The sequence below is a fragment of the Talpa occidentalis genome, unplaced genomic scaffold (assembly GCF_014898055.3).
Source record: "Talpa occidentalis isolate TD23 unplaced genomic scaffold, MPIMG_talOcc4v2.1 talOcc4.18, whole genome shotgun sequence".
In the NCBI taxonomy this organism is placed as follows: Eukaryota; Metazoa; Chordata; class Mammalia; order Eulipotyphla; family Talpidae; genus Talpa; species Talpa occidentalis.
In genome coordinates this window covers 1025144-1036243 of record NW_023601851.1, presented here as the reverse complement: position 1 = coordinate 1036243, position 11100 = coordinate 1025144, and the positions used below count along the sequence as shown (strand labels likewise).

General features: G+C 35.8%; 1 protein-coding gene across 1 annotated transcript in view; it reads right to left on the bottom strand.

Annotated features, from left to right (window-relative positions):
* The window catches only part of LOC119250808 (membrane-bound transcription factor site-2 protease-like), a 73902-nt gene that overhangs the window by 43449 nt on the left and 19353 nt on the right, over nt 1–11100 (bottom strand). The window contains exons 6-9 of the mRNA XM_037518408.2: nt 6318–6436; nt 5209–5389; nt 1450–1544; nt 925–1114 (exon numbers count right to left, since the gene is read on the bottom strand). Of these exons, the coding sequence (XP_037374305.1) occupies nt 925–1114; nt 1450–1544; nt 5209–5389; nt 6318–6436 (585 nt within the window). The remainder of the gene's footprint in view (nt 1–924; nt 1115–1449; nt 1545–5208; nt 5390–6317; nt 6437–11100) is intronic.

Here is an 11100-nt window from a genome sequence, read left to right as displayed (position 1 = left end):
CAACACTAATGATAAAGGACTGATCACAAAAATCTGCAAAGAGCTGATGAGACTCAACAACAACAAAGAAAATAATCCAGTCAAAAAATGGAAAGAAGAGCCAAAAAGAAAAACTTCTCTGAAGAGGAAATACAAATGGCCAACAGCATGTGAAAAATGTTTCAACATCACTTTCATCAGGGAAATGCAAATGAAAACTACCATGAGATACCATCTTACACCAGTGAGAATGGCACATATTAAAAAAAACTAGCAACAACAAATGTTGGCGAGGGTGTGGAGAAAAAGGAACTCTTCTGCACTGTGGTGGGAGTGCAAACTGGTCCCAACCACTATGGAGAGCTGTGTGGAGATTTCTGGACCTACTAAACATAGAGCTTCCATATGACCCAGCAATTCCACTCCTAGGTATTTACCCAAAGGACACAGAAACATCCATTCCAAAGAACACCTGCACCCCTATGTTTATAGCAGCACTGTTTACAATAGCTAAGCTTTGGAAACCACCCAAATGCCCAAAACTAGACGACTGGATCAAGAAGATGTGGTCCATATACACCATGGAATATTACTCAGCATTCAAAAAAAATAAACACATGCAGTTTGCAGCAACATGGATGGCACGGGAAGGATTCATGCTCAGCGAAATAAGCCAGAAAGAAAAAGAAAAAATACCGGATGGTCTCAGTCATAGCAGGAATCTAGAAAACTTAATAAGGGACCAGGAAATGAATAATTATAAGAAAGTGAAAATCAAAATCAACAAAAAATTATGAACCAGAGGGTGGGGGGGCGGGGAGGGAGTATTGGGGTCAAAATAAGGGGGTTGCAATTGTATGGGGAATATAAAAATAAAAAATTTATTAATTAAAAAAAGAAACTTGTATCAATGACTTTATGAAAATTTATAATAAAAATACCCACCTGTGTAGTGAAGGTGCTGTGGCTGCCCTATGTACAAAGTATCAACTTGAGGAGGATGTTTCACTTTTATTAGACGGGTATGTATTTCCATAGAAGGTGTCATACAAAAACTTGAATCTTTTGTACACTCTTTATTGGTTCTACAAACTTGAGTGGCTTCAACTGCTTTTCGGGTAGGTAGACATGTATGCTACAAATAAAAATATTGATAATAACCAATTAATTTACAAAAATTATTGAATTAAAAGAGATAAAAATGAGAAAATTCCAAGTTACATTCCTTTAATATTTCTCATGTCATTTAGTGTATTAGTAATTTCTATGAATATAGTTCACATGAAAGAAATGACATATATATTCCCCTTTATAAATTAAAGATCTGAACAAAGAAGATATTAACACTAAATTTTTAGATATTATCAAAGAAATGTGACAGGAAATAGAGGTTGTAACAAATGAGAAGTAACCTTATATTTCACTTTAATTTATATACATATTTTGTAAAAACTAGAATAGACAACTTACCAAATGCTTATTGAAATTATTTCTGTAGGAAAAGCACACATTTGTGAGGCTATGATTCTTACAACATTCTGTGGATCCATCTAGTCGTTTATATGCTAAAGAAAAACAATCTATTAGAGTGTGTTCCATATAACTATGTTTTAATGATTTTGCTTCTAAGGCAAAAATAAAGTGAAATGACATTGTTTTATAAAGCATTTTATAAATTTAGGTTGTTTGGCATTTTTAGCTGTAGCTTGAATTTTAGCTGTAGCAAAAATTTATCCTACCCGATAGTTTCAGCACAGTAATATCCTTGTCATTAATGAGCTATTATGACTTTATGCTATAAATTTAAGTTATTGCATGCCTTAATTATGTTTTATACCTTCTCACTAATTTTTCAAACAATTAAAAATTTAAAAATAATAGTACCAATGGATTGTATTTTCTTTAAGATTTATTTATTTATGCATACCAGAGCTGGGGCACATGCCAGAGACATGGGGAGTGAGAGGATTCATCTGAGACCGAGTGGGAAGAGACCGAGTAGGGAACAGAACAGGCAGACTAACTGAAATACACTGCTGAGTCAGGAGAGGCAAGTCAGGAGAGGTCTGCTTTGCCATGTGGGTTGCTCCCTGGCTGGCCCAGGATCGAACTCATGCTGCAAAGTCTGTGAATTGCTTCATAGTGTGGTGCTTAACCCCTTGCGCCACCAGGGAGGCCCTGTATTTTTATTTTTTAAGAAAATTTTAAATGCAGAGAAGTTTCATAATTTAGCAGTAATAAATACATAACCTGAATGTGTCTTGTACATCTGTTCAATTTAAACATTCAAAATACAGTAAATTTTGCCTTAATTAAACATAAATATCTTCACTTAGATTACAGATTCCCAAAATGAATATATCCTTGACATCTGTTCATAAGGAAGGTATATCAAAGTTAGCTGGATGCAAATTAAGTGCTTCTGATTCATGACTGTCTTAGCTCAGTTATTATGACAAAATGTGACAAACTAGGTGATTTAAATGGCAAAATTTATATTATAAGTCTCGAAGCTTGAGACCAAAGTGGCAACATAGATGGATGAGCACTAGCTAATGAATTTTTTTGTTTATAATAGTTTTTCAGGAACTATAGAAAAATGATAAAGAACTTAAAGTGTAATCTATGGAAGCTTAAAACTAATCCATGGAAATAATGGATTATTTTTCATACAGAAGAATGCATTGAAAATTGTATACTGATTTCTGTATCATGGTAAGTGGCATGTTCAAAACCATTTGAGTTGGTTATTTTTATGGCAGGCATTTGGGGGAAGTCATCCTACTGTAAGAAAGTACCCTATTAGAGTACTTCTATCAATGAAGTGATGGGCAGTATGATTGCACTATAGTCTGATGCCAAAATAAAGGATTCTGAGTCTCATGAAGACTGTAATTTAATAAATACTTTACGGGAAATCTGTAGGACCAGTATGCACATATAAATGTTTAATATTTAGCAATAATATGGATTTGTATGCTTCCAGTTTCCCTTATAACGCCACTAACATATGTAACATAGTAGTATATAAATATTTCAGATTCTGGAAAATTCTACAAAAATTATTCAATTACTTCAACAAATACATAAAAACAAATTTGTAGTAGACACTGTTATAAAAGAGATTTAAAATGTATAATTGTTAGGGGAAAAGGATGTCCAAAAGCTAATTCCATACAGGCTTTGTGGACTTCACCCCTGACTCCAGACCAAAGCCAAAAGACAATGGGAACTCCAAATCCCATCACCACCAAAGGGAAGGTTGCTGGGATCTGAGGGTGGGGTTAAGTAGCCAGATTTGGTATAAAACCAGACACATGGGCTTTTGGGGGGTGGGGGGGGTTCCTTTTTCTGGCTCTCTGCCAGCTCGCAGTGCTTGGCCAGCTCTTGGCCAGCTCTTGGAGTGTCTTTGGGTTTCCAGGTCGGCGGATCAGGTAGGCCGCATTAAAGACTTTATTTCCCTATTTTCTCCCTGAGTTGTACATTTCCTCATTTCCCTTTGCCTTGTAAATAAACATTTTATTAACCTTTTTTTTTTTTAATTAACCTTTTGTGTGTGCCTGTAGTGGAATATAAATAAGTCCCTTTCAAGCACGCAGATGAGGACCCACAGCCAGGCAACCCATTTTTATATCGGGGTTGCTCCATAACATAATGACTAAATAAAAAAACTAATCATAAACAATTAAGGAAAAGTGAATACAATATGATAAGCAGGAATTTTAGATTTTAAAGTGAGTAGTTATGTTTTCAAGAATTCACTGTTAAGAAATACCTGTCACCTCAATAAATAATAAATTAGAATTTCTGCTTTGCAATATTCTGTAAAAGCTGGAGTAAATAGATGAAAAAGGGGTTTCCCCTGGTGGCACAGCGGTTGAACGCTGGACTGTGAAGCTGCCCAAAGCCTCTGCAGCGCCGGTTCGATCCCCGGCTGCTCCCCGGCCACCGGAGGAGGGTCCCACATGGCGCGCAGACCTCTCCTGCCGCCCGCTGCTCCCCTCAGCAGTGTACTTCGGTCCTTCTGCCTGCTCTGCTCCCCGCTCTGGCTCTGGTGAATTCTCTCACCCTCCCGTGCTTCTGACTGGACCCAGCGCTTGTATAAATAAATAAATAAATCTTTTTTAAAAAAATAGATGAAAAGATGTTTAAAGTGTTAATAATTGAAAGTAGGAAAATGATACATGGGGATTAGTTATACTATTTCCTTGATTTTAATATATAGTTAAAATTTTTGTAAAAAATATTTTAAAAGATGAATTATATTTTAAGAAAAAATTCCAATGATTTCTTTTCACTTGGTAAGTAGTAATATATTCTTGGGGAATTGGTCATTAGGACTGCAGAGCAATAGTACAACCTCTTAAAATACTGTCATGTAAGACTTACATATACACTAGTTGGTTACTTTCTTTTTTTTTTTTTAAGATTTATTTATTTATTTATACAAGCACTGGGTACAGTCAGTAGCGCGGAAGGGTAAGAGAATTCACCAGAGCCAGAGCGGGGAGCAGAACAAGCAGACAGATGCTGCAGAAGCTACGGGCAGCTTCACAGCCTAGTGCTCAAGTGCTGCGCCACCAGGAAGGTCCTAATTGGTTACTTTCTTATGGCAGGATGACTTCCCCTAAATGCTTGCCATAAAAATAACTAACACAAATGGTTTTGAATATGCCACCGACTATGATGCTAACACTGGCGCCAGACTGCATTTGAGACTTCTCACTTAGCTGACTTTGTCTATCTTTCTTTCTCAAAATCCCCATGAAAATTCTGGGCTAACAAATTATACTGAATGTTTATGTTTGAGTTTATATGTCAGTATTTTATCAATTCTGAAGTAACCATCTATAAATTTTATTATATACTTTTCTCTTATAAAATTATATATTAAAGATATATTAGGGCATGCATTTTATTACTGGAATCCATAAATTGATCATGATTATTTTAAATCATGACTTAGTACTTTTCAAAAGAAGGAGATAGACTCGTGGTGTACTGAAAGTAAAATAAGATATTACAGAATGAGAAGTTAAATAACCATGTAAGAAAAATACTTTCTTAACTTATCAGGAAGAATGTCTATAAATCTGGGTCTATTATTACTTCATTGATGTAATTTTTAAAATATTGGAACAAATTATATTTATAGACATGTTGTAAGTATTTGTGGATGGCAAGTACTGCTGCTTGAAGCATTATCACATACTGAGGGAATATACATACCTCTAACTGGGAAGCTTAACTGCTGTAAAGTAGATGCACTTATACAGTAACCAATTTGGGGCTCATAGGTGATGGTATCTAGGCATTTATTCCAATCTTGCACATTAGTAACAGGGCAATCCTGTAGATGGGTGACAAGATCTCCCACAAAAAGACCTCTGAGTCCAACAGCAGGCGAGTCCTTAGGAAAGGGCAAATCAGATAATGTGTGAACACAAGCTGTGATTACAATGAGCAAATAAGAAAAACACCGAAACGAAGATATTTTTTTAATAATGCAGAACAAAACCAGCTAAAATTGCTTTGATTCCAGGACACAGAAATGTGGAACATCTATGGTTTTGGCAACTGAAAAAAATTCACTTGCTGATCAATAACATTAAAATGGTTAACAACTATCCCAGGTTGCTAATTTTCATTTTCTTCTTGGGGTAAAATTAGTCATTTGCCTTTGTGGCCCTAACACTTATTTTCTGATTGTGAGGTAAAAGTTCAGGAGAATTTCTAAATAGTATAAAATACTGTATTCTTGAAAACAGTATTCAAGAAATACTGAATTCTTGAAAACATAACTATTAGCAATATGAATGGATCACTTTAAGTCAGTTGCTCATGGAAAAAATTTCCTGTTCTCAATATTTGAATAAACATCTTTATGCTATCACATCAGTTTATTATATAAGGGTGTGAAATATAAACTTTAGAGAGTACTTTTACATTTCTATTAAATGTCCTGGCTGGCAAGTCTGTTTCTTCTTATTTTTTTTCTTAGGAATAAATACATGTGAATCAACAACAGGATACAAATATAAAGCTAAATTATACATTTTATCCAAAAACTATATGTAGATAATCTTGATATTATCTCTGTGACTCAGAACAAAGCCATTTTTATGATGTTTTTAAAAACCACTGTTGTATTGTCAGAGTGGGATTCTCTAGAAAAAATTATACAGAGATAGCAATTATAGCAGAAATTATAAAAAAAGTAATTTCTATAGATAAAATTGAGATTTTTGTTTATTATGAAAATCTGAATAAATGACTTCTCAATATTTCAAGAATTAAGTCACAAATATAAGAAATATCCCAAGCAACTTATTATTTACCTCTGTCACTTCAGTGATAAGTACCCCAACTCCAGTGTAATAAAATGGCAAGAGAATTACTGGTAGGAAAAGAAGAGCTAAAATACCCAAAAGTGCAAGTATGAAATTATGCCAGATGCCTGAAAAAATTAAAAAAGAGAAATAAGCACACTCTATGGCAATGATGTTCTTGTACTTTAGATTTTATAATACCTGTACATTCTAATAAATTGGTAAAATGGCCAAAACCTGTGAGGTAGATAAACCAACTTACTAGCTAAGCAGTTAGATACATAATTGGCATGATACACAAATTAATGCTGAAGTTAAAATATGAGTATTCTAATAACACATTTGAAAGATCAAATGGTAATATAACTTAGCACTAACTGAACACATGTTGTCAATATATTATACCAGAAGTTTCATAAAAATAAAATATTAATTTAAATAAAGGAGATATTTTTTAAAAACTTCAGGTTATTCAAATAAAAATTAATAGAAAGTGGAAAATTTCCACTGAACTGTGTTGAGCAAAACCGATGGCATTTGTAAAAAAGAACTTGTTTCTATTTTAAATGTTAGATCATAATCAAGTTTAGGGCCTGTGAAACAACATTTATGTCTTACATCACATCATAAGAATAACACATCACACGAATCCTCTTTTTACTACTTAAGAAACAATTAACAATATAGTATAGATTTTAGATTTCTCGCGTAAAGAACTGTATATATCATACCTGCCCACCACCAACAATCAATCAGCCTGACCTACCCGTTACCTCCCCACTCTTGCCCTCTGTAACCATCATTCTGTTTTCCAAATCTTCACCCAAATGTGTCCTACTTACAAACAACACAATAAGAGCCCATGGCCTGAATTCGGCATTCTCAATACTAACATTTTATAAGATTTAAATAATTTCATCAATTGTGTGGAACCAAGCATAAGTATTATAGCCATTGCTTTGTGTAACTGCCATTTTACAATTTAAGGTTTTGCTGGGTAAAGACTGCATTCCAGAGATAGTTTGGACCCTCACTCCACCCTTACTCTCTGGTCACCAATGAGGGCGAACTTGCTGTAATTGGAGCTGCAGGTTGGAGCTGCATCTTGGCCTGGCCAGTCAGCTTAGAATGATAGCCTGGCAAAGTTGGAGAACTCATCCTTGTAGCCAATGAGTAACTGCCAGCATAATTTAACCTTATTAAAGACCTCTGCTTCCTTTGTTCGGGGCTCTTGGTATCTGCCACTGTGTTGGTAGGTGCCATGAACCCGGACTCGAGTCTGCAATAAACTCCCTTTTGTGTTTGCATCAGCTGTCTTTGGGTTCTTGGAGGCTATGCTCGCCGAGTCTGATGACCTTGGGCACAACAAATTGAAAAGGCAAATGGTTTGAGATTCCCTACATGCAGGCATTCCTTATTCTCTGCTCTCACCCTTCTCTCTACCAGATGTGCTTGCCTCATCAGATCCTTCTAGCAGTTACAGCTGGGTGGCTACCCACCAACACCAGTCAAAGTCAGAGTGCAAAACATTCCATTCTCCTTATATACAGTTCAACAGTACCCTATAAAATATTCAGGGAACTTAAACCCTTAATCCTCTGCTTTGTCAAGGCACACCTCCTTATTCAGAATCACTCCTCCTACCAACTACAAAAAGGAATCTTGTCTGGCCTCTTCAATTCTTTCTGCATCTGGATCCCTAACTTCTCTTTCATAGCCAAACCTCGCTACAAGGCCAGCAAAGGTAACCCTCACAAACCTCTGGGCTCCCTTAAGGCCCTCATCCATCCACTAGCCCAAAAAGGCTCTCATTTCAATTACTCCCTAGTTCTTTCCAACCCTTCAAACTCTTTATCCACTGTGCCCAGACCCTTGGCCTCCTTTGTCAAAAAGAAGATAGCACAAGTGGACCCATTCACCAGCCCTTTCAGGTCCCACCCTCATACTCTCTCCAAAACCACACTCCTGACTTACCCCAAATAATTGCTTTTAACAGTCTCCTGCTTCTGTACTCCTTGCTTACTTTAAAGTACAAATGTACCCTGCAAAGGCAACTAATATCTAATTGCTCAGGTGTCAGACTTTGGAGAGGATCTCCTCTAAGTCTGCAGGTGGAAATAAAGATCTTCCCATCTCCTGAGTGCGGTTTGGTTCCCTAATGGAATTCTGCCATAAGAGTCTTAAAATCTAAAAATTAAAAATTGGAATGTAATAACTCTGAATACAAGTATAGTTGCGTTTAATAAGGAATAATGTATTTGGAATGGAATCTTTGAAGGTCTTGGAAAGAATTTAAAGATATACAGCAAAAAAAAGTGTTAAAGTTCTGAGAGGGATTAGTAAGAAGGTAAAAAAAAAAGTGCTGAAGGACTGAGAGAGGTGAAAATGTGATGTGCTTGAGTGACATGCTAAGCTTAATATCAGAACTTATGTAAAACCAAATTTTAATATCTTTTTTACCTACAGTAAGGACTCAAGTATTCTTGGGCTGCTTTCGACTCTGGTCAGGGACCAAATGATTACCTGTCTCCTTCAGGGCAGACAAAAGGCAATTATTAAGCCAGTCAATTATCATGTAGACCCAGCGACTGTAAAAGATCAACATTTTGGAGGTCTCCTTCATTAGCCAGTCTTGCCCTGACATCAGGCAGAGTCTCCAGAGACTGGACACAGCCTTCAGGGCCTACAATAATGTGGAGGGGATTAACTAGACTAACAAAAAGAAAGGGAGAAAGACAAGAGAAGGGCTCAGTAGATGGCAGTTGCCATTGTCACTGCCCTACCACCTCATACTCACCCAAGACTGCTGCATCTTAGGGCATTTGCCTGACCCTCTTAGTGGGCTGCCAGCAGCTTCCACTGATAGCAACTGGGACACCTCAGCCACAGTAAGCTGTCCCCAGAGCATTAAGAGAGAGATTGTCTCATCCTCCAGAGAGGGAGGGGGCTGGCCAACTCACAGGTTCTTCAGCTGCCTCTATCTCTATGAAGACCTCCTCGGAAGACCAGAGGTGAGATGGCTCCCCTGTTTATTGCCTCTATGGATAAGTCAGGTGATTCTAAGAGTGGCAAACAATTACCTCCTGGAAAAGATTACCTCCTGGAAAAGATTACCTCCTCAATAAGGGGCCATTAACTCTGCCATGCTCCAATTCTATGGACTAGTCAATTATTGCCCCCACTGGTAAATTCTTAACCAAAACAAAGAGACACCCCTCCCATTGGGAGAAAATTTCTGCATACAATACTACTTAATGATAAGGGACAGATCACAAAGATTTACAAAGAGCTGACTAAACTCAACAAAACAAAGTAAGCAACAAAAAATAGGCAGAGGAGCTAAAATGACACTTCTAAGAAAATGCAATTGGCCAACAGGCATATGAAAAAATGTTCAACATCCCTTATCATCAGGGAAATGCAAATCAAAACTACCATGAGATACCATCTTACACCAGTGAGAATGGCACATACTAAAAAAACTAGCAACAATAATTGTTGGCGAGGGTGTGGAGAAAAAGGAACTCTCCCATATTAAATTGTGCAATTTTGGTATGCTGAGGTGACATATTAAGTCAGAAATTAAAACACATTAGATGGTTTTACTCACCTGTGCTCTAAAACAAAACAAAAAACTCACGTAGGCAAAATATAGCAGGAATAATTTTTTGAGGAGTCAAATGAGGCTTTTTCCTCTCAAATTATGTGTGTTGAGGAAAAGTTATTATCTGTTTTAGAGATTAAATTTAAAAATTTTAATAGATGTCTATTTCTCACCCAGTGAAAACTCAGTGAAAAAAATTTAATGCTTACTAGAAGGAATGGAGGGGAATGGCAGCAGGGAATGGAATGATCACAGCAAAGAATGTATTTCCATGGGTGGTTGGGTAGAGGATGAATGAAACACATGCACATATGAAAAAATAAAAATGTTACACCTAAAAATAAGACCTCCCAGGTAGTAATCTGATATGAGGTTTTTTAATTTTAAGTTATCTTTGTTAAATTGTTATAATTTAATCATTATGCAAAAAGTGAAAGTGATAAGCTTTGCTACTTAGTGATTTAACTATATTCTTCATTGTAGCTTTACAGTACTTTCTTTGTAGCACCCAATTAAAATTTCTATCTCCAATACTTGAATTTTTAAGTAAATATTTTGTTTAATTAATATGTGGTAGTTGGATTTCATTGCCTTTTTGTTCAGTTTAGCTTTGGTTCTAAGTGGTCATATACAATGAAATCTCCTGGGTACAAACCGGGTGTTTTGCTTATAATATACTTTAATTTATCCAAGAATACTTCCTATATGTTCCTTATAACAACTTATCTCTCTTATATGTCATTATAAACTAAATGTTAATTTAATAGTTTCATAATAAATCAAATTATAAGATTTATATTTATTTGTAAGATAAGCAAGAAAAAACTTCATACCTTAATGTTCACCTGTCTGTCTTACAGATGGGTAAGATCTCTGAGACAAATGCTAAATAACTGTGATGATAAGTGTTATTTTGGTTGTTTTTCATAATTTAAATAAAATAACAGTCAAGCAACAGGAAGAGTTTAGATTACTTTGACTAATTTTATTCAGGTTTATGTCATCTTATCCAGTGAGACTAGGACACAAATGGGGAAAAAAATACTCAACATTGGATTATTTAGGACTTAAGATTTACAACATGCAAATTGCTAAAGAAAATCTGGCAATGATGAAAGCAGCAAGAGAGTCACTTGTGAAGGAATTTATACTTTCTTAACTTCTTTACTTTTCCATTTACACATTTCT